This window comes from Meriones unguiculatus, chromosome 3, assembly GCF_030254825.1.
Source record: "Meriones unguiculatus strain TT.TT164.6M chromosome 3, Bangor_MerUng_6.1, whole genome shotgun sequence".
Lineage (NCBI taxonomy): Eukaryota > Metazoa > Chordata > Mammalia > Rodentia > Muridae > Meriones > Meriones unguiculatus.
The window spans coordinates 14,723,219-14,746,356 of record NC_083351.1 but is presented as its reverse complement, the minus strand read 5'-3'; the positions used below and the strand labels follow the sequence as shown (position 1 = coordinate 14,746,356).

The 23,138-nt window shown below is 39.5% G+C and overlaps 1 protein-coding gene across 6 annotated transcripts in view; it reads right to left on the bottom strand.

Moving 5' to 3' along the window:
- Positions 1–668: 668 nt before the first annotated feature.
- Cdc42 (cell division cycle 42) overlaps positions 669–23,138 on the bottom strand; it is a 37,762-nt gene continuing 15,292 nt past the window's right edge. For 3 of the 6 annotated variants that reach the window (XM_021630826.2, XM_060379270.1, XM_060379269.1), the window contains exons 2-6: positions 18,608–18,762; positions 15,053–15,125; positions 9,712–9,821; positions 9,409–9,606; positions 2,114–3,595 (exon numbers count right to left, since the gene is read on the bottom strand). In XM_021630826.2, coding sequence (XP_021486501.1) covers positions 3,506–3,595; positions 9,409–9,606; positions 9,712–9,821; positions 15,053–15,125; positions 18,608–18,712 — 576 coding nt within the window. In that variant the 5' untranslated portion in view covers positions 18,713–18,762 and the 3' untranslated portion in view covers positions 2,114–3,505. Of the gene's footprint in view, positions 3,596–9,408; positions 9,607–9,711; positions 9,822–15,052; positions 15,126–18,607; positions 18,763–23,138 lie in introns of all 6 variants that reach the window. The other 3 variants (XM_021630825.2, XM_060379268.1, XM_060379267.1) reach the window with 2 other exon arrangements.

Below are 23,138 nucleotides of genomic sequence, written 5' to 3'. Positions count from 1 at the left end.
AAGCCCCTTGTCACCCAGGCCTGCATAGTTCTAACATAATATGCAGTCATACCAACCTTAAATCCACATAGAGAACTTAACTGAGTTAATGTTCTAAGCTTCTCATACAACCATTATAATGCAAGTAAGGTAAATATACCATTCTTGTCAACCAAAGAAAATGAATCATATTGACAAAACAAAGTTTGTAATACGAAAGAAACAACAACCTAGAAGCAGTGGATCTCAAACTTGACTGCATTTTAGAAATGCCTAGAAAACTATTTTTAAGATTTCACTTCACAAGCTATACTCTGAGTAATCAAATTTGAAAGCCACCAATGCAAGCAGGCTGCGGCAAGTGGTTTACTTTCCCGCTGCACTACAGGAGAATGGCAATCCTGCTCCCACGAGCTGAGAGCTTCACAAATATTTCTGTACTAACTACTCTGACCTAATCAGCATATAAGGTGAGGAGATTCAGAGTTTCTTGTCAAATTTGGGAAAGAAGGCATAAACCTAAATATATGGATGTAAACAACTCAAACTTACTACCAGAAAACAAAAATAAAGCATTACAATTTTATCCCAAAATTTGTTAGATACTGATGTCATGTAAGAGGCACACCCTCACTTCTAGATACCTGAAAAGCAAGAGGCGGAGGGAAAATAACAATCTTCAGGCTGGCTTGTGAAGGGTTTTGTTTGTTTAATACATCTGAAAAGAATTCATATACAAAGAGTTGAGACACAAGAAAGCAATGGTTCAGCACTAACAAATCCACAAGATCAGGACTGGGGAAGGAGATTACCTAAACATTTTTAAAAACTGGAACCTGCAAACAAAATAGCCTGATAAAGTCTCTATTAACACTTATGAAGAGTCATGAGGCTCTCGCCATTTTTCTTGAGAGCTTCGGCCAGTTGTTCAAGGGTTCCTCATAGGCATGAAAGAAAAAAAGGGGACAGCCCTGACTGGTCCCCATGTTGGTTAAAAGTATGCTCCCCACCCCACATGCTCACAGCTTCTGAATGAAGCAGACCTGTAACCTCATCACCTGAAAAGAGGTGGCAATCATCAGTAAGCATGTGTCTTCCAGCACCATCCCCTAAGGAACCCGGTGTACCAGGTCTTCAGCTGAATCTAGGAACACTACACAGTGAGCTGTAAATCTATGCTAAGCATGTAAGAAAATGACTGACAGGGGCAAAAGAACTTCTTCTTTTTTTTTTTTTAATTAGGAACTCGATCCATTTGGTGTATTTCAAAAGGTGCAATACTTTTTTTCATTTATAAATGAAATTAGTTAGAAATTATCCCCCCCTCCCCATATCAGCAAATGGCAAACAAATACCCTTGAAAGTCACAGTCACATATAGAGTGCATCCTAGAAAGAGGGGCAAGACAGCTTCCACCACCGTCATGAGTTTCATCAAAGACTGGATCCACTTAAGGGTGGAGAGAAAAGGCAACTTTCAAGAAGGAGTATGTTATTAAACGAGGCATTTCTATACTCCTTCCTAAGAGCACCAGGTGGGGACATATTTGCTAAACTAGACCTAGGGAGTGGAATGTGGAAATAACCTGTCCTCCTCCCCCACAGGCTGTCCTCTGGTTAACAGATTTTTAAAAACAAGACTAAGAAACAACCCCACACACATCCCGAAAGGAGAGAAGGGTTGGGGGGAAAAAAACAAAAACAAAAACAAAAGACACTAAGATGCCCCAGATTTCTCTCCAAAATGGAAGCAGGGAGCAGCTGTGACAATTGGAATTAGTCTGTTACAGTCATCACACGCATGCCTTGCTTTTAAACAAAACAAAACATTTGTGGGGATTTGCTGTTGTTTTAAACAAGGAAACAAAAACTAACACTCATCACTTTTCAGACAATACACAATTATTCAAAATTAACTATTACTGGAAGGGCAAGGGGGCCATACCAATGGGCCTTGTCTCACATGAGTGCATGTGGGTAGATGCAGGGCGTTTGTCATTATTGCAGAAACAAATTTTAATTTTTAATCTTTAGTTTGATTTAAACATTGCTTTTAGTATGATGACAACACCAGCTGTGCAGAAAGGGCTCTGGAGAGGCGTTCATAGCAGCACACACCTGCGGCTCTTCTTGGGTTCTGGAGGCTCCAGGGCAGCCAATATTGCTTCATCAAACACATTCTTTAGGCCTTTCTGAAAAGGGGTAGAAAGAAGAAATGGGCAATCTGATTTTCAGTATAACAACAGAGCTGGAGTTCATGTTTCAAACAGTCAAACCTCAAAGACAGTGGGCAAAGAAACTGAAACTCAACCTAGTAATTTTGCTTCTACCAGTTCTGTCTTGTCAGAGCACAGGAAAGATTCAGCAATGCTGGCACAGATGAGCAGATATTCCTGAGTGGTCCTGAGATAATTTTTGCAAACCAATATAATGTCACAAGAAGCAAACAAGCACCTGTTACTGGCTCATTCAATGAGCTGTGTTTTACGTGGGAACAAAGGAAGCAATCCTGCATTCAAATGTAGCAGCAGCGTGTAAACCAAAGAGCACATCTGGGCAGCAGCATCCATGTTTTATGAAAGGCGGTGAGTGGGCAGCAAGGGTATGGCAGCTATAAATATACTGACTTTGAACTCCCTTTATCCTACTAATTAGACAGAGTCAAGGGGATTCAAGGAAGCAGAGGTGGGTACCTAATACAAAAGTGAAGTTAGAGCCAGTCAGTGCAACAGGAATAAAGCTTCACCAGGCATTTATACAAACAATTGTATATTTTTTAATTTCAAAATGTAAAGATAACCACAATTGTATGTTTTCCTCACAACAATAGAATCAAAATCAGGAAAATATAAAGGCAGTAGCTTTACATTTCAACATCAGCAAACCTTAAGTCAATTGTTAAATGGATGCTAGGATTAGAAGATAATGTGTAACAATGAACTCATAGAGCAGTAAGCAGATACATGGATACCTTCCCCACCCCAGAATGACAAACACTCCACCTACAGCACAAACAGCCAAAGCAAGAGCAACACAGAAATTTCACTGCACACAGGAAAACCATAGAAGAAACCTCCCTTCCCCGTTACACTCTACCAGCAAGTCAACCTTTTTCATAGTTTGTCATGCAATTACAATTAACAATCAGTAAGAGTAAAATGATGTTTAGCAATACTTTCTCCATCTAGAACTAACACCTAGAAGTGTTAAAACTCTTATTTGCTCCAAGAAGACATCATTCTTAATGCCAGACCACATTCCCTTTTGCAATAATTAAAACCAAAAGCTCTGAGCATCAGGCAACTCAAGCAGCAGAAAGTTAAACAAGTCTAATATGACTACTGATCACAAAAAATATTCTAAGATATTGCATTCATGATTAAAAATGAATACAAAGTTTGCTCTAAGGTGTTGAGTAAAAAGACGCAGAGGCTTTCAAACAGGATGGTTTTATTCCTTTGTTTTAAATGATCTTTCTACAGTAGTGGGACAGGAAGCAGCAGCAAAGAGGGGAAGGAGAAAACAGTTTAGAATATACAGCACTTCCTTTTGGGTTGAGTTTCCGGAGGCTCGAGGGCAGCTAGGATAGCCTCATCAAACACATTCTTCAGACCTCTCTACAAGACAGAGGGGAGGAGAGAGAATAGCAGCCAGGTTAGAGGATTAGAGAGACTAGCAGATACAATAGCAGTCTGGATTAAGAGCTGAATTCACAGAAGCAATGTGCTTAAGGAAAGGAGATACAAGAATGCTCATTCATAAGTAAGAGAGTATTGAGAGGGTAGATAACTGGAGAGAAATTTCACCTCAAAAAAAATTAAGCAATATGCAGTATGTTAACTTATAAAGAATCACATACTGGAATCTAACATTACATTTTGGTTTAAAAAAAATACCAAGAGGAAAAAAATAGCTATATAAATACAAGATAAATGTGTCTGAAAAGTGAGATTCCTCCAACATTACTATAGATGATGATGACATACATATTTTAGAAATAAATCTATTAGAATTCCAGACTTTTGTGAATTCAGCCCCTGAATAACTGAAGGGCACAAACAGCGACTAACAGGCATGCTATATGTTTCTAGATTCAGTAACATATCAGGATGGGATTAATCAGGATTTAGTAGCAGCAATTGTAAGGAATGGACCCCAGAAACAGCATGCACTTCAGGTACTGGGCAATGTTATTAGAGCAAGGAACCACCACCCAAGTCATAAGGAAACAGAAAACAGGGGGAGAATGAGTCAGCAAGCAGTCCGATGATTTTAGATGCCTGGATGGGCCCAGCGCATGTAGCATGGAATGAAAACAGAACATCCTCACATCTACAGGGACTAGACTAGAAATACACTTACAGCTCCACCAGAAACTCCAAGGACACTGTGATTCACAGCAATGAAACTCTGAGCCCACACAGATCACCTACCCCTGAGCCCACAGGTTTATCACTCAAGAGCAGTTTTACATGTTCTTTAGGTCAGTTTGATCTTAAAAAATGTCCCCCAATCCCAGACACAGCCCCAACAGTGTCAGCCAATAGACTACCGCAGGCATTGCCCTCCTTGTACCCTACACCCCCAGAGGAACCATACCCACACAACCCATATGATAGAAAATAAATGAGATAACAATCAGAAAACGAGGTTTTAACATTTTTCTTCTTTTACATCCTTTTCCTAGTAGAACTACTATACTAATGTTAAAGTACCTACCTCTGCAACTTATCCATGTATCTGTATGGCCACTCACAGGCAAATACAAGAAACAAGGGGGTGGGAGGGAAATACTTTGTAAAAACTATAAACGGGAAGAGGACCATTAGAAGGAAGGGTACACCCCATAGAAGGAACAGGTTAGGAGGCTGAATCCCAGCACTTGGGAGAATACTGAGCTTTACATCAGCCTGGGGCTACAGAGTGGAACCTGTCTCAAAAATAAGTAAATAAATAAATGAATCTTTTTTTTAAATAATAATAAAAAGACATTCCTTTCTTGTGTATTTACTTTGGGAAAAGATCAGCACGTATCTTATGAAACAAAGCTAATCTTGGCTTTACTACCATCTTGCTATGTAACATAAATATTTAGTTATAGAGGAATCAACAAATAGAACTTTTTAACTTCTACACATAACCTCAAACCCCATTTTCTTTTAATTCTCTGATTTCTCCTAACTTCAGAATCTGAAAAGGAAAATGCTCCTCCTATATATAACTCCCCATGCTTCCAGTTCTAAATGACTCAATAATCTCTTCACATTCTGGAAATCTCCATGAAATATCTAATTGTCTAAAACAAGCTTCACCAGTGACCTAAAACTGGGTCCACATGGCCCACTATTTCTCCAAAGCATCCCATATCTAAGAACAGAGAGCATGCCTCAGATACATGCTGTTGGGTTCTACCCAGCTCTTGTGAAGTTTTAAATATTTGCTTCTACAACGAGATCAACTGCTAAGCTGGGCTAGGGGAATATAGAACTAAAAAATTACGCTTTGCCGGACATGGTGGGACACACCTGTAATCCAGCGCTCAGGGAGGAAGAGCCAGGCAGATCTCTTTTGAGTTTGAGGCCAGCCTGGTCTAAACCAAGTCCAGGACAGCCAAGGCTACACAGAGAAAACCTGTCTCAAAAAAAAAAAAAAAAAAAAAATGGCCTTAAAGTTATCCTGCAGAATCTAGTTAAGCACAAAAGCTTTATATTTAAATATACAACCAAGAAAAGGCTGGGAGCTTTAATTATGCATCTGGTCCTTCATACACTAAATCCCTCATGAAAATCTAATTATGCATAATTATACATATATTACTGACATACATTTGATCAAGAACCCAACAGTATTAAAAACTATATTTAATACATTAATCTATTTTCATTATGCATGTAGATCAGTGAATCCAATGCTAATCATTTCCAAAATTCTTTCCTTTGTTCCTAGAACCACATTCAAAACAAGGAATGGGATATTTTTGGTGAATAACATTAACTATCACCTTGACAAAAACCAGACACATCTGGCAAGTGGCTTCTGGGTATGCTTATGAGGAATGAACTTGATTATACTGATCGATGTGGGAAGACCCATCTTAATTGTAGATGGGACCAGTCACTGGGCAGAGGACTTGGGACTGGACAAAGATAAAGTGAGCTAAGCACTAGCATGCATTTATTTGTTGTTTCTTGACTGGATGCAATGTGACCAGTGGCTTAAGCTCCTTCTACCTGATCTCTGCACATGATGGACTGTACTTTAAATTGTGAGCCAGAATAAACCTTTCTCCTTTAAGTTGCTTTTGTCAGGGTATTTTGCTAGAGCAAAAAGGAACTAAAACACAATGCTATTAAGCTACAGAAGACTAAAATGCACAAGCATGTTAACTCTCACTCACTGCTCCCTGAACTCAGCTCCAAGTACTTCTAAATACATCACTCAAAAATAGCCACAGAAAAAAAATCTATAAGGGAAATAATATCCTTGGATACACAGTATTGGAAATAATATTTAACATATGACTGAGGACTATGGCAAAATTAACCCACAGAGTAGGCTCCTTCTTTGACTCAAAAGCCTCAAATATTATGCTTAACTCTCTGTCCCAGTTCAATTACCCTAGAAATTTTATGTTATTTGTCAGAACTACTAAAGAAAAAATTTAAGTATCTAAAGATCAAAAAAAAGGGGGGGGAGGGAGAAAAGAAGAAAGGAAGGAGGGAATGAGGGAAGAAAGGAAGGAAAGAAGGAAGGAAAGAGGAAGGAAGGGAGGGAGAATAGCCTGCTTGCTTATAAGTCTGCTCTTATTTGGACCTCACTTGAAGGTTTACTAACACCATCTTGCCCACTCCAAACCATTTAGCAAAAGTACCACATGGGAGGTAAGAAATGCCAGACTCTTAAGAGCCTAACAAGGTTCTCCATAAACACATAAAACATAATTAAGCCAGACATGTTCTTCCTGAGCATTACTGCTGAATATACCTGTGTAAAGCAGGTTTGGGGCTACAATCATGTAACTCAGTTTGAAGCAGGACTGCTACAAACTCCACACTACTCTGCGCTACAAAACAAGAACAAGCTCAGCGTGGGCTATGTAGCAAATCACTGTAAGAAAAAGAGGGCTGGAGAGATGGCTCAGTGGCTAATAGTGTTTGCTTCTCTACAGAAAACTGCAGTTACATTTCCAGCACCCACTACAGGTAGTTCACGACTGCTGGAACTCCAATTAAGTACAAATGTAAAGGTCTGAGGATATGAAAGATTGTGTAATTCATGAGGATCTAAGAAAGCAATTTAAAGTGTGTAAGTGCAAGTTAAAAAGGTCCAAAGATATTAATGCTTAACTAAGTTATGACAGTCTAAAAAAGTGATTTGCAAGTTGTAAAAATCTAAGGATGTGATCTAAGGTATGTGAAAAATGAAAAATGTTTCAAATTTCTATGTTATTACTGTGTTATTTTTATATTAAGACTTCAAAAATTCAAAGTTGTAAAATTACTCGATGGAGTTCTGATAACCTATTTATCTATCCCTGGTAAAGCGCTGACTACTATGAAGATGGCCCAGATGTTAAGAGCAGTGACTGCTCTTCCAGAGGACCAGGGTTCAATTCCCAACACCCACTAAGAAAACAAGCGCTGACTACTACTATTAGTCACAGGCTCACAATTTTTAACTTCAAGCTGAGCACGTGGGCACATGCCTGGAATCCACCACTCAGAGAGACAGAGGTAGGCAGATCTCTGTGAATTCAAGCCCAGCCTGGTCTACAAAGCAAGTACAGGACAGCCAAGACCAAAAAGAAAAGGTTTTCACTTCTTTTGGCTATTTTCTAAATATAAACATAAAAGTATTTCTCACTGCTGGGCAGTGGTGGCACACACCTTTAATCCCAGCACTTGGGAGACAGAGGCAAGCAGATCTCTGTGAGTTCGAGGCCAGTCTGGTCTATGAAGAGAGTCCAGGACAGCCAATGCTACACAGAGAAACCCTGTCCCAAAGAAAAAAAAGGAAAAAAAAAAAAGTTTCTCATGCTGAAAACATCTTTGGCTTTTAAACACTTGTTAACTACTTTTTCTATGATGAGGATTTCAGTGAAGATTACAAATAGCAGAAATGCCAATTTATCTAAAACTTTTACCTTTTTGTAAACTTTAAAAAAATTCATATAAGCTTTAGAGAGTCAAGACTTAGATCCACCAGTCACAGGCCAAACAGACCTCCAGATAAGCAGTCCTGTTAATCAAAAAATTAAGCTTTCCTGCCTGCTGCCTATCCTTGAGGGTGGGCTCTGTCCTTCCTTTGGTCTTGGGGCTTCTTCGACCACCATCATCCCCGCTCCCACCTACCAGGAACACAGGCCTCAAAGTTTCAAGTGTATACCCAAGATAAAAGATTTTCCCCTAAGCCCCTCATCTTTATATTCTGTTTTTAGTCTGTACCTGTTCCCACAGATTTCCAATCAACTGCAAAATGCAACTGCTCCAAACATGCCAGGCTCAGGTGGTACTTCAGAAACAGCAAGCCCTGTCCTTGCTGAAAGCTGATGTAAACTAAACACTTCAACACAATTTCCAACTTGAGCCCTGGCTTTGGACCAGCATTCCAGATTGCTCAAAGCACTCAATCTAGCCTCCCCACAACCCAAAACCTTAAACAGGCATTTCAGACTTCCTGAGCCCTGACAACAATGTCCTAATTTCAGCTAAGAAGCAGTTACATAAAAGAGATTACACTGCCCTTATCATAAACAAAAGGCTGGAATGTCAGGCCCAAATTCTGACAGTTCCACAGAAGCCCTCATTCCTCAGGAAGCCATTTACTTATCACTGGCAGAAGGGACAAATGGCTACCCATGGTACCTGTCAGCATACCACCCGCATGCTAGCCTCCAGGCTCCCTCAGTATCACAAGTACTGGTTACACATTTTAACATCCTAGCTCTTCCTCACCACACTCTTTCTCTAAAATTCCCCAACTCAGAAACTTCTCTCCCCCAGCCCCACCTTCTCATTCCCTTCTATTTCTATTATTTTAGTTTTATGTCAGCTCTCTTGGCCCACTTCCTCTTCTTCTCTCACACCAGCCCCCTGACCAAGTTGAGTCTGCTGGCCAAGTTCTATCTACTCTTTTCTTTCTCTTCTCTGTATTCTTCCAGATGCCTCTGGCTGTACCCTCCCCCTCATATCTACAATAGAAACTTTCTCTCAACCATACTTTGGAATGGTCATGTTGTCAGCTTATACATTCAGCAGAACTGCACTCATACAGTATACATTCACAGACATAAAATACTTTCACATAAATAAAATATTTTTTTTCATTTTTAAGGGAAAAAGAAAGAATTAAAAAAATAAATTAATTAAAAAATAAAACCCTCTGTGTCCTAAAACAATCAACTACAGAGACATGCTTCCAGAGCCCTTACCTGTGTGAGGGCGGAGCACTCCACATACTTGACAGCCTTCAGATCCCGCGCCAGCTTTTCAGCAGTCTCTGGAGTGATAGGCTTCTGTTTGTTCTTGGCAAGTTTCTCAATAGTAGAGGGGTCATCTCTGAGATCAATTTGGGTCCCAACAAGCAAGAAAGGAGTCTTTGGACAGTGGTGAGTTATCTCAGGAACCCACTAAAAGCAAGGTTTTAAAATGTTTTTGTTAATCCACAAGCCTCTGAAACTGTTATAGGGCAACAGACTGCTGTGTAGGTTTCAAGGGGGAAAAGTCTAACTCACCTTTTCTTTCACATTTTCAAATGAGGATGGAGAGACCACTGAAAAACACACTAGAAAAACATCTGTTTGTGGATAACTCAGCGGTCGTAGTCTGTCATAATCCTCTTGCCCTAAAGAAAAAGTTAGAGAGGTCAACAACTAAAATTTGTTATCTTCACAACATTAATATCACAGGTCTAGGGGCTGGAGAGATGGCTCAGTGGTTAAGAGCACTGGCTGCTCTTCCAAAGGACCTGGGTTCAAGTCCCAAAACCCACATGGCAGCTCTAACTGTAACTCTAGCTGTAACTACAGGAGGATCTGACACCCTCACACACACATACAAGCAGGAAGAACAATGTACATAAAATAAATAATTTGTTAAAATGTCTAAATAAATGAATACAAATCACAGGTCAAGGGCTATAGCTCTCTAGTATGTAGAGTGATTACCTGGCATCCATAGAAACCTGGGCTCAATCTCCATACCACATAAAAATCAGGTATTGCTGGTACAAGCTTATAATTTCAGCACTAGGGAACTAGGAGATAGAGGCAGGAAGGTTGACTGTGGGGCGAATTTGAGCTATATAAGACCAGTATAAAAAAAAAAAAAAAGGTCAAAGATGAGCATGATGGAGCTAGCATGATCACGCAGTGTGTAAAGATGGTGGCTACCATGCCTGAGTTCCTCCCTAGGAAAGAGATGGTAAAACCCTCTTGACCTACACATACACATGCTGTGGCATGCTTCCAGATAGATAGACAGACAGACATAGATAAAAAATAGGGAGGTTGTAGGGTATGCCTATAAACCCAGCACTCAGAAGGCAGAAGCAGGAGGGTCACCACAAGTTTGAGAACAGCCTAGTCTACCAAAGCAAGCTCCAAGACAGCTGAAACTACATAGTAAGAAGAAAGGGGGAGAAAAAAAATAACAGCTCTGTCAACACTTCAAGTGTGCAGCTCTTAGCACACTAGCCATTAATGATAATGCAATTTACCTAATCAAAGGGATGCCTTATTGTTTGGACAATACTATCTAAGTTAATTTACTTCCATGTCAATAACTTAACAGAAAGGAAAATGACATATAATTTGCTTTTCTCTCTAGTTTTCAGTTCTTTATTAGTAACTTAAAATAATGTAGTAACAATAAACTATTAGTTAAAAAAAAAACATCAAATCTACTTTGCCTACATAACAATCACAGTGAAACCACCTAACAAAATACTCTACTGAAGATATCCACTCTCCAGAATAACTACCAAACTAGGTCTTATGCTTGGTCCACAGGTGCATGTTAAAGCCAGTATCTCTAACACTAGAAAGGCTTAGAAAAAAATGAACTTGGCAAGAATTAATAGATGTATGAAAAGAATAAACTACTTAGGAATTAACCAGGAAGATGAAAGACTCACAAAATGAAAACGGCAAAAACTGCCAGAAGTAAAGAAGCCCTAAGAAATGAAAAGACATCCTATGCTAAAATGCTGGATGACTTAAGATAACAAAAATAAATACATAAATGCTGGTAAGATGTCAATTCCACCCACAGCAACCTTCATAGTCAATGCTACAATACCCTATTTTGTTACTTCAAATAATAAAATGAGCTGGGGAAATGTGTCTCAGCAGTTAAGAGCACCCATGGCTCTTGGAGAGGACTTGTGCTCAATTCCTAGCACCCATACAGTAGTTGATAACCATCTGAACCTCCCAATTCCAGGGTACCTGATGCCAGTTTCTGACCTCTAAGGGCACTAAGCAGTCATGTGGTGTATATACATTATGCAGGCAAAATACCCACAAATACAATAAAATGAATAAATCGAATTTTTTAAAACTTTACTAAAAAGGCTACAGTGAGCAAAATAATGTAATGCTGACTTAAAAACAAGCAGATCATGGGAAAAGCCAGAAACAAATCATACAAAATAATTTTGACAAAGATCATATAATAAATGAAAAGTGCTGGAAAAACTGTGTACTCACAGAAAGAGTGAAGTTGGGCCCTTACCTGCTATTACACAGAAAAATTAACTAAAATGGATCAAACCTAACCCTGAAAACCTAGAGCAGACTTTCACAGCACTAAGCCTGATGGTGATTGGGGGAAGAAGAAGATAGTAATGACACCGATGTACAAGAACCAGAGAAAAAGTAGACAGAGTAGACTTCATGAAAATAAAACATTTTTATGCATCAAAAGCCAGTATCAGAGAGCTGGAGAAGGCTCAGTAGTTAAGAACATTGGCTGAACTTCCAGATTAATTCCCAGTACCGACATAGAGGTTCACAACTGCCAAAAACTCCAAGTCCAAGGAATCCAATGCCTTCTTTTGGCCTCCACAGGCACTGCACATATGTGGTACAGATGACATATATGCAAGCAAAATATCCATACACAGAAAAAAATATATTTTTAAAGGGAAAATCGGAAAAGTTTCATTTATTGGCAAGTGCTTACCTCATTTGTAGCAGGCCCTAGGCTCAATCCCAAACTCATCCCTCAAAAGAACTGTATCACTACAATAAAAGGACAATCCAGGAGGTGGCAAGATGGCTCAGTAGTCAGGAGTACTGACAGCTTTTCTGGGGGATCAGGATTTGGTGCCCAGCACCCACATGGCCACTCACAACCATCTGTAACTCCAGTCCCAGAATATGCAACACCTTCTATTTGGCCTCCACAGGCACTGCATGCAGTGGTGCGAAGACATACATGTAGGCAAAATACCCATACATATAAAATTAAATATGGAAAAAAAAATTCAGCAATCCAGAGAAATGGGAGAAATAGCCTGAAAACCATGATCTGGCCTGCACGGTGGTACACACCTTTAATCACAGCATTCAGAAGGCAGAGGCAGGTGGATGGATCCCTGTGAGTTCAAGGCCAGCCTGGTCTACATAGTGAATTCTAGGACAGCCAGGGCAACATAGTGAGACCCTGTCTCATGATCTGGACGAGAGAGACTAACATCTAGAAAACTCCTAATAATCAAATTACAAACAAATCCAATTCATAAAATAAGGCAAAGGACTTACATTTCTCTTAAAAATATATACATATAACCCTCATGCATTATTGGCAGGAACAAAAATCAGCTACTGAAGAAAAGAGGCTACTAAAATAACTAAAAACAGAATTTTCACACAATCTAGCGACTCAGCTGATAGAGCTAAAAGAACTGAAAGCAAGGTCTCAACAATTCTGTAAACCTGTGTTCATAGTACTGACAACAAATAAAACAAAAGCAACTCATACTACCAATATTTATAACAGCTTAAAGCTGGAACCCAAACACATCGGCTCCCATGTGGATAAACAACTGTGCTATATTCAGAGTAGGATAGTACTTAGCAACAAAAAGAACCACTGTCATACTTGCAAGGATGGTTCTCATACGTCAAACATAGAGGATTCACAAGAAATCCTACGTGAAAAAGCAGGAACCTACTAGACGTCCATGCATGGTTGCCAAGGCCAAGAAAAAGCTGTGAAAGCACAAGCAGAATTTTAGGATATTAAAAATTAAATGGATGGGTGGATGGACGGACAGACGGACAGATACAAACAGATATGGATAGATGAATAAAATAGACAGCCCAATGACAGTCAGAAGTAGATAAATTTATTATAGTAGAGGTCAATTAAATTCATCAAACCTAACACTTAACAAAATGAATTTTATTGTTATATTCAATAACTTCTGAGCTGGACGCGTCTACAATAAGGATACTTCCTCAAAAAATAAAAATAAAATAAGAATAAAAAACCTATTAAAAAACTGATTTAAAATGCTTAAAACTAGCCAGGCATGGTGACACGAGCCTTTAATCCTAGTACTTGAGTGGCAGAAGCAAGCAGATCTCTGTTGAGTTCAAGGCCAGCCTGATCCACACAGAGTTCCAAAACAGCAAAACCACTGTAAGACCCTCTTTTTTAAAAAAAAAAAAAAAAAAACCTACACAGAGAAAACTTATGGTGTATACTTAGTGTTAAAAACAAGTTGAAGGGGTAGAGAGATGGCTCAGTGGTTAAGAGCACTGTCTGCTCTTCCAAAGGACCCAGGTTCAATTCCCAGTACCCACATGGCAGCTTACAACTGTCTGTAATGCCCATTCCAAGGGATCTGACACCTTGACACTAATGCACATAAAATAAAGACAAATAAATATTAAAAAAAAAAAAAAAACAAGTTGAAGGGCTGGAGAGATGGCTCAGAGGTTAAGAGTAATATCTGCTCTTCCAGAGGTCCTGAGTTTAATTCCTAGCAATCACATGGTAGCTCACAACCATCTATCTATAAAAGGATCTGATGCTCTGTACGTGAAGATATACATGCAGATAGAGCATTCACTCACGTTGAATGAATGAATGAATGAATTCATGAGTAGGTAAGTGAGTTAGGAGTAATTTGGATAGCTGACCAAAAAAGCAGCATGCTAGACATGGTTCATGTGTCATAAGACACTTTCTACACTTGCATTATACAGACAAAATATACCATATAAATTTTCTAACAAAGGAATTATCCTAATACATAAATACCAAGTTTACAGCCTTGGTCATATTTAGGAAACTGAAATTACTTCATTTCAGTGTCTTATGTAGCCCACCTTGGTCCTAAATTTGTTTGTTGTTGTTGTTGTTTGTTTTTGGTAAGACCTTGAGTTTCTGTTCCTCCTGTTTCTTCCTAGGACTGTTGTAATTACACCCATACCAAATTTATGCAGAAATACTGGGGATTGACTGAACCCAGGACCTCATGCATGTAAGGGGAGTATGCTATGAACTCACTTACATCCCTAGTCCCCAACTGTAAGATCTGAACAAGGGGGTGAGGGAAATGATCAGCAGACATGTTTTCCAAGCTCATTCCTTTGTAGTCTCTTTTCAGACTCCAAAACCATGTAAGTTTACTTAAGGATTCTCTGTCTGTATTTGTTTCTTCTTCCATACCATCCACCCAGGGTACTCCAAACTCCTCAATAACCATCCAGGGTCAAAAGAGAGAGACAGACAGAGACAGAGAGAAAAGAGACAGAAACAGAGAGAGACACAGAGACAAAGAGGAGTGTTGAGACACGGTCTCTCTACAGCCCTGGCTGGCCTGGAACTCCCTATGTTCACTAGACTGGCCTTAAACTCAGAGACACGACTGCCTTTGACTCCTGAGTGCTGGACTTAGAGGAGTGTGCCACTGTGCTGACAACCGTCATTACATTCAACCCTGCTAACATTAACAAAAGCTAAGGGAATTACTGATATACTAATTTCATGTGTCCAAAAAATACATCTAGTAACAGCAACTGTTACAGCTACAGACCAAAATATTGAGACATAAGTTTTCACCTGCAGTATCAAAAAGTCCAAGAGTATATGGCTCTCCACCAATCATAACTGTGACTGCATAGTTGTCAAAAACCTGAAAAAAACAAAAGCAAAGAAATATAACATTGTTAGTAGATGAGATAGTGCAATTCCTAGCCACTTATTTCTTTCCTAAGAAGGTAATTCATCTTCCTTTAGTCCACCTATTTTTAGGTAACCAATCCTACTATGTCCTTGAATGAGCTGAATGCTTCCTGGAAAAATATGAGACTAGGTCCTGAGATGTCTGCTTGACCCTAGTCTACTACATGAGCAAACACATAACCATAACTGGTATCACAGAAACTAAGACCCTGACTACAGAGGACCCTTCCACACCTCTGCAATGGGGTTCGGCAGTAAAGGAAAGGTGATACTCATTCTTTCTGACAACTTGTAGTATTGAGAAGCTTTTGAATCAAACACTTTGCTAAATGAAAATAAGTCAGCTTAAAAAAAGAAAAAGAGGGGGCTTAGAGAGATGGCTCAGCGGTTAAGAGCACTGTCTGCTCTTCCAGAGGTCCTGAGTTCAATTCCCAGTGGCCACATGGTGACTCACAACCATCTCTAATGTGATCGATGATGGTTTTCTGGCATGTAGGCATGTAGGTGTACATGCAAATAGAGCATGCACATATACAAATAAACAAACCTTTAAAAAAAAGAAAAAAACAAACTGGGTTTGGTGAAACACCTCATAATCACAGCATATAGGAAGTAGAGGCAGAAAGAAGAACAGACCAAGGTCACTCTGACCTACTTAGTGACTTTGAGGCTACTCTGGGTTACATAAGACTATCTCAAAAATATTATTTTTTTAAATCCCCCTAAAACCTAAAAACTTTAAGACAGTGCTATATGCTTCAACAATGTACAATCGGATATCGAAGAAACTATTTATTCATAGACAGTCCCCTTTTAATTCAGAACTGAAACTCTGCTGGAGAGATGACAGTAGTTGAGAACTCGTACTGTTCTTTCAGGGGACTAAGTTCAGCTCTCGGAGGTTCACATAAGGAGGTTCACAACAACCTGTAACTCCAGCTCCAGGAGAATCTAACGCCTCTAGCCTCTGTGAGCACCTGCACTGATGGACAGCATACATAACACAATTGAAAGTTAAATAATTAAAGAGGGGAAGAAGAAGAAAAAAACACCAGGTGTGTTGGGTAGCATCAATCCTAGCCACTGAGGAAGCTAAAGCAGAAGGGTCACTTCAACCCTGGAAACCAATATGAACAACATAGTAAAACCTTGCCTCAGAAAAAAAGGAGAAAAAAAATCAGAATCAGAAAGCACTAGGCAGAGTCAGCAGGTAGACCTCTGGGAGTTTAAGGCCAGCTGGTCTACATAAAAAGTTCTAGGAAAGTCAGAGCTACACTGTGAAACCCAGTCTCAAAAAAAAAAAAAAGGCATCAGAGAAGCTTCTGATGAAATTTCCATTTCTGATGAAATTTCTCATATTCAAGTTGGACCTGAATTTTCTCTCTCATGGAAGATAAGGTGACCTGTATAATTCTTCAGCTCTAATCTCTATTCTCTAACTAATAACTCAGTCCACAGATGGGAATAAATATGCACTATATGCCAACTCTATTTCCATGCCATATGTAATTACATATGCCATACATATATAATTTACTCCAGCCTGCTTACTTAAGCAGGCCCACTCAGAAATTATCACACTGCTATTCTTTCCCAACCATGTACATACATATAAAATACCCAGAAGCTCAACTTTCATACATCACATCAAATAAAGTAATGAAAGATTTGGAAATGGTGTTTACAAGTAAAAACTCAGACACAAAATTCCCAATGGCTATCTCACCCTGAGACATATCCCTGTCACATCTCATAAAGCCCCTTGTAAATTCAAAACATCTTTTCACTAACAGACCACTCAAAAATGTAGTTTTCTTACCAAATTACATCTGTAAATTCCTACCCCTCAAAGAAACTTCTTTCTTCATGTTACCTTAGCCTAATTCCACCACAAGCTGGGCCATCACAGAAGCTAACACTTCCAAATAAATAGAACTATCAATATGTTAACCTGATAACCCTACCTATGTCTCTGAAGATTAACCTAAGACTCTTGTTTTTGTTGTTGGCTTTTTTTTTTTTGAGGGGGGGAGGTGAGACAAGGTTTCTTTGTGTAACAGATCCAGACTCTTTTTGATCAGTTCCAAAAGATACTAGTTCTATATCAGGCATACTTCAGACCCTTATAATCCCTAAAATTATTCCCCTCCCAGCACTAAAGGAGCAAGTACATTTAACATAATTATACTCTAGGTAGTTTGACCAAGCAACTCAGAATAAACACTGTAGCCCAAATGTGTTTTCCCAAGTATTACTCCAAACAAGTCTCTCCCCTAATTATCATTTAATCATAATTTAATTATCTCTCTTCTTCCAAGGAGTTAATAAAACAATTATAGCAAGACACCCAAGACTTCAGTCAAATCTTGAATGCTCTTAGAAAAAAAGGTGTACCCTCTACCCCTAGGAATCTGTGTGAAATGAAGCCTCATCACTGTTAAGAGAACAACTCTATACGGTAAGTGGAAACATTATTGCTTTCTCTCATATTTGTACTCCAGGAGACCTCTAAGCTCTATTAATCAATGGAACACACACACAGTCACTTCATCCCAAATATAGGGTGTGCTTCTGCAAACTGACAGCACCATGCTTCAGAACCTTCAGTACTTCTTATAGATCCTGTGTCGCCCTTTCTAACTCGAGACTCATTTTTCAGCTTTTATTTCACTTAGTTAAATTTTTTACCATTGTTTTATTTTTTAATAATTTATTTAATTTTATTTTATGTGCATTGGTGTGAGGGTGTCAGACACTTGGAATTGGAGTTATAGGCAGTTGGGAGCTGCCATGTGGGTGCTGCAAATTGAACCCGGGTCCGCTGGAAGAGCAGGCAGTGCTCTTAACCATTGACCCTTTTCTCCAGCCCTATTTTATTTTTATGTGTATGGGTGTTTTGCCTGCATGTATGTCTGTACACCACACACATGCCTGGTGCCATCAGAGGTCAGAAGAGGGCACTGGATTACTGGTGGCTATAAACCGCCATGTGGGCACTGGGAAATGAATCTGAGTCCCCTGAAGAGCAGCCAGCGCTCTTAATTGTGGGGCCATCGCTCCATCCTCAGCTGTTTTACTTTAAAGTGTAGGTAAATTACGCATGAAAAGTCATAAACCTTTAAAAATACCAAACGATGGGCTGGTGTGATAACTGACAAGGTGAAGGCATTTGCTGCCAAACATGACACCCTAAGTTTAATCAGAGCCCACAAGATGGAAAGAGACTCCTTCAAGTTGTCCCCTGCCCTCCAAACATGCACCAAGGCAGGTAAACACATGTAACACATACCCCACAAAGTAATAAAGGCAAGGAAACTTAGTTTTATAAAGGGGAAAAGACAGACAAAAATATTTTGGTGCAGACAGGAAAAGTTCTTTTCAATGGACAACACATTACAATCTCTTTTACTATCAGAAAGGCTTTATACTTACAGTTGGTACATATTCCGATGGAAATTTGTTTGTTGTGTAGGATATCAGGAGACATGTTTTACCAACAGCACCATCACCAACAACAACACACTTAATTGTCTGCATTGCGGAAATAGTTTTGTATCCACTTTTAATATTTCAAATTATACGTTGACCTACAAAGAAATTAAAGACAATTATTTTTATTGATTTCTGTTTATATACATACTTTCTTCCTCTCAAGTAGCAACAAGTTCAGCCATTCAAAGAAAAGTACTAGTATTAGTGCTATTGGCTAAAAACCTCTAAAAAGAAAAATGGCACCTTGCTCAGAGCATTAATTACAAGGGTCCATTTGCTAAGTGTCTTGACCTGGTTGTTTTGTCTTAAGTACCATTTTTTCAAAGTCCAAAATAGAACAGTGACCAGTATATTTTTCTCCCTTCACCCTGCCTTTTTTCTTTTTCTTTCTTTCTTTTTTTTTTTTTTTCTTTTTAGAGACAGGTATAGCCCTGGCTGTCCTGGAACTTAACTCTACAGACCAGGCTCACCTCAAACTCAGAGATCCTCCTGCCTCTAGCAAGAAGGGGTGCTATAAGAAACAGTCCCATGTGGTACATTAAGTATAGTTTGTAAAAGCTTGCTTTGGTATGAACATATACGCACTATATGTAAGAACAATTCCAATACAAAGAAAACTATTCTAAACCATTCTCAAGAATGGTTTGTTACCTAAACTTAGAACTGCAGTAACTCGAGACATAAGTACCAAGCAGCACAGCTCTCGTCCACTCAGAATATGTGAGCATAAGAAGCTGGACAATGATCACAGTGATCTGTTTTCAGCAGCCATGGCAGCACAGTTAGCCTACTTACTACTCATAGTCTTAAGAGTTTCAACCTATACTCTTACAATAAAAATATCAGCTCTTACAACCATGGCAATTTGTTTAAAAATATAATTACACTTGCTAGGAACATGGCTCAGAGGGTACTTTCAATACAAGCCTGATGACCTGAGCTCAGATCCCCAGAACCACATAAAAGTCAGGTGCCAATGATAATGCCAGTAATCCCAGAGTGCCCCAGCAGGAGGTGGGAGAAATGTGCAGCCTACATGATACACTAAGCCGTAAACAAAAGAAACCATGTCTCACAAAGCAAGGTAGAAGGCAAGGACTTATACTGAAGGTTGATCTCTGATTTCCGCAAGTGCTCGAGCTCATTACTTTAGCTTCTCTCACTCTTCTTACAAACTATCAATTACAAATGCACCAAGAATTTACTGTACTCCACCAACTTTCCCTTTAAGTGTTTTGCTCATGGGTATGCCCTTGCACCATGTATGTGTCTGGTGCCCATGGATGGCAGAAGAGACAGTTGTGAGTCACAATGTGGGTGACAGAATGGAATCCAGATCCTTTGCAAGAACAAGTGTTCTTAACTACTGAGCCATCTCTTCAGCAACCCCTCCCCATAATTTTTTGTGAAATTAAGATATGGACTCTTTGAGGGTCTGTAAATGTGTATCTAAGTACACATGCACCTGTATGCAAATGTGTGGGACAGTCTCGGGTGTCATTCTGCAGCTGCCATCCAGCTATCCAAAACTCAGAGATCCACCTGCAAAGTGCTGGGATTACAAGTGTGCTCCACCACACCCAGTTGATCAGCCATTTTGGTTTTGGTTTGTTTTTTTTTGTTTGTTTGTTTAACGGGGTTTCTCACTGGGCTGGTGTTCACCAAGTAGCATAGACAAACTGAGCAACAAGTACCAGCATTTTTATGTGGGTTCTAGTGATTGAACTCAGGTCCTCATGTTTGTACTTTACCAACTGAACGATTTCCCCTAGCACCAAAGGAAAGATAGACTTAACAAATACTCCCAACAGTGAGAGAGAGAGAAAAAAATCATTCAAGTAATCTCGGGGGTGGGGGGTTTACAATTTCTTGCTGGTTAGAGATGCCATCTATTTTCTTTTTCTTCTTCTTCCTGCTGCCATCTTATTAAACATGAAAATATAGTCCTTTGGGCCAGCAAAATGGCTCAACCAATGAAGGCACTTGGCGCCAAGCCTGATGACCTGAGGTCAATCCATGAGACCCACATGTTAGGAAAAATTAGCTTCCACAAGTTATCCTCTGACCTCCACATGCATACTATGCACAACACATGCAAGCCTACCCCCTTAAACAATCAATCAATGTTGTGTGTATGCACACACATACATATATATAAATATACATTTATTTATATATATCCTATCTCCACCACTGATTCAAATATAAACCCAAGGGTTGGACGTCATGCCTATGTATTTCTAAAACTAGTTTCCTTCACAACATTTAATCACAATTTATAAATGCTCATTAACACCTCTATATAGGTGCCAAGAGCAATTCACATGCCACTGTACTTTAAACACAACAAACTAACACATTAGAAGCTGATGAATGGAGTGAAAAACTCACATAAAATATAAAAGCGTATCAATCACAAGAGATATAAACCACCCCATTACTCACAGAAACTATGAGCTGGATATGGTGGCAACAACTATAATCTCAGCACTTGGGAAGCAGAAGTTTGAAGTCAACCTGGGATGCATACTAAATTAAATTCCAGACCAGTAAGGACTACACAGGTTGAGACTGTCTCAAAAGATTAGAGGTTCTGTCAATAAAGCACTTGTTTTACAAGCACAAGGACCTGAGCTTGTTTCCCAAAGCACACCTAATACAAACAAAGGCTGGGGACTAGCAAGATGGCTCAATAGGTCAATACAATTGTCACCAATTCTGATGAACTGAATTCAATACTGGGGATCCACATAGTAGAAAAAGACTAACTCCTAAGTTGTTCTTTGACCACCACACATGTGACACGACACCCTAGGAAATCCTAACACTCAAATAAACACATATACATATAATAAGGGGGAAGATTTTTTAAGTTGTGCATTGTGGTAGGCACCTGCAATTCCAAAGCTCGGCAAGTAGAGAAGGGCTGGTCCCTGAGGGCTTAACTAGCTAGCCATAAGAGCTATTTGATAAGTTTCAGACAAATGAAACATACTACCTCCAAAAAATAAAAGACCAAAAAGAAGAGGTGGATACTACGTGAAAAGATAACCAAAACCAAGGCTGTCCTCTGGCAACCACACATATACACATGCACACATGTACATGAATACTTGTCCACACTTTTTAAAATGAAAAATATGCCTACTAATACTTCAATTTCAATATAGCCACATATGGTAGCACATGCTTTTAATCCCAACACTAAAATTAAAGAGACCTTGGCAATCAGATCTCTGTAAGTTCAGGACCAGGCAGAACTGTACTGTAAGACTCTTGACAATCGGTAGACAGACAGACAGACAGATAGGGCTGGGAACTGGAGAGACAGTCAGTCGTCAGCACTCGTGTAAGGCTGTTCACACCCACCCGTGAGCTCTAAACTCCAGATCCGGATGCCCTCCCTGTCCTCCTTGGACACCTGCATTCACATGCACACACCCACATACATATATACTTAAAGTGAAAGAATTTTTTTAAAAATAAAGAGGCTGGGGGTGTAGCTCTACTGGTGGTGCCCTTGTGTGGCATAAATATAGTCCCGGATCAATGGCAAGCACTACTACATAAATGAGGTGTTGCAGTATACACCTTTAACTTAAAAATAAACAGCCAGGCGTGATGACACACACCTTTAATACAAGCACTCAGAGAGGCATAGGCAGGCTGTGAGTTCACGTCCAATTTGGCCTATAAAGTAAGTCCAAGACAGCCAAGGCTACACAGACAGATTAAAAAAAAAAATCTGTACCAGGGGTAGAAATACAGCTCAGTGGCAGATTGCTTGCCTAGCACACACATACCAAGATTCAGTCCTCAGCACCACAAAAATTTTCATTTTCAACTATCATGACTATATTTCTTTCCTTATTGAACTTTCATCTCTTTTCCTTTACATGCATAAAGGAAACATGTAATGTTAGGGACATAGCTCAGTTGGTATCGCACTGACATAGCATGCATGTCCCTGGGTTAGAGCCAGGTATGGTGGTAGCACATGCCTGAGAAGATGGAGGCAGAAAGATCAGAAGTTCAAGATCTACTTCAGCTATACAGCAGCTCAAGGCCCACCTAAGTACATAAGATTAGTCACACATAAACATACACACATACATACACACACACACACACACACACACACACACACACACACCAAACTCCAATCACCATATCACTTACTGGTTCAACCTAGTCCTGATCTCAGACTGTAACCGGGACAGGAGCGCCTGATGCTTCTAGGTGTCAAAACTGTTCATCACATGTTACATTCACTCTGCACCCTCCCAGCCACTCGCCAAGGCAGAGGTTTTCAACCTGTGGGTTATGAGCCCCTTGGCAAATATCTCCACAAATTATGATTCATAACAGCAGCAAAACTAGTTGTAAAGTAGCAATGAAAACAATTTTATGTTTGGGGTTATCACAACATAAGAGCTGTCTTAAAGAGCCAGAGTATTAGGAAGGCTGAGAA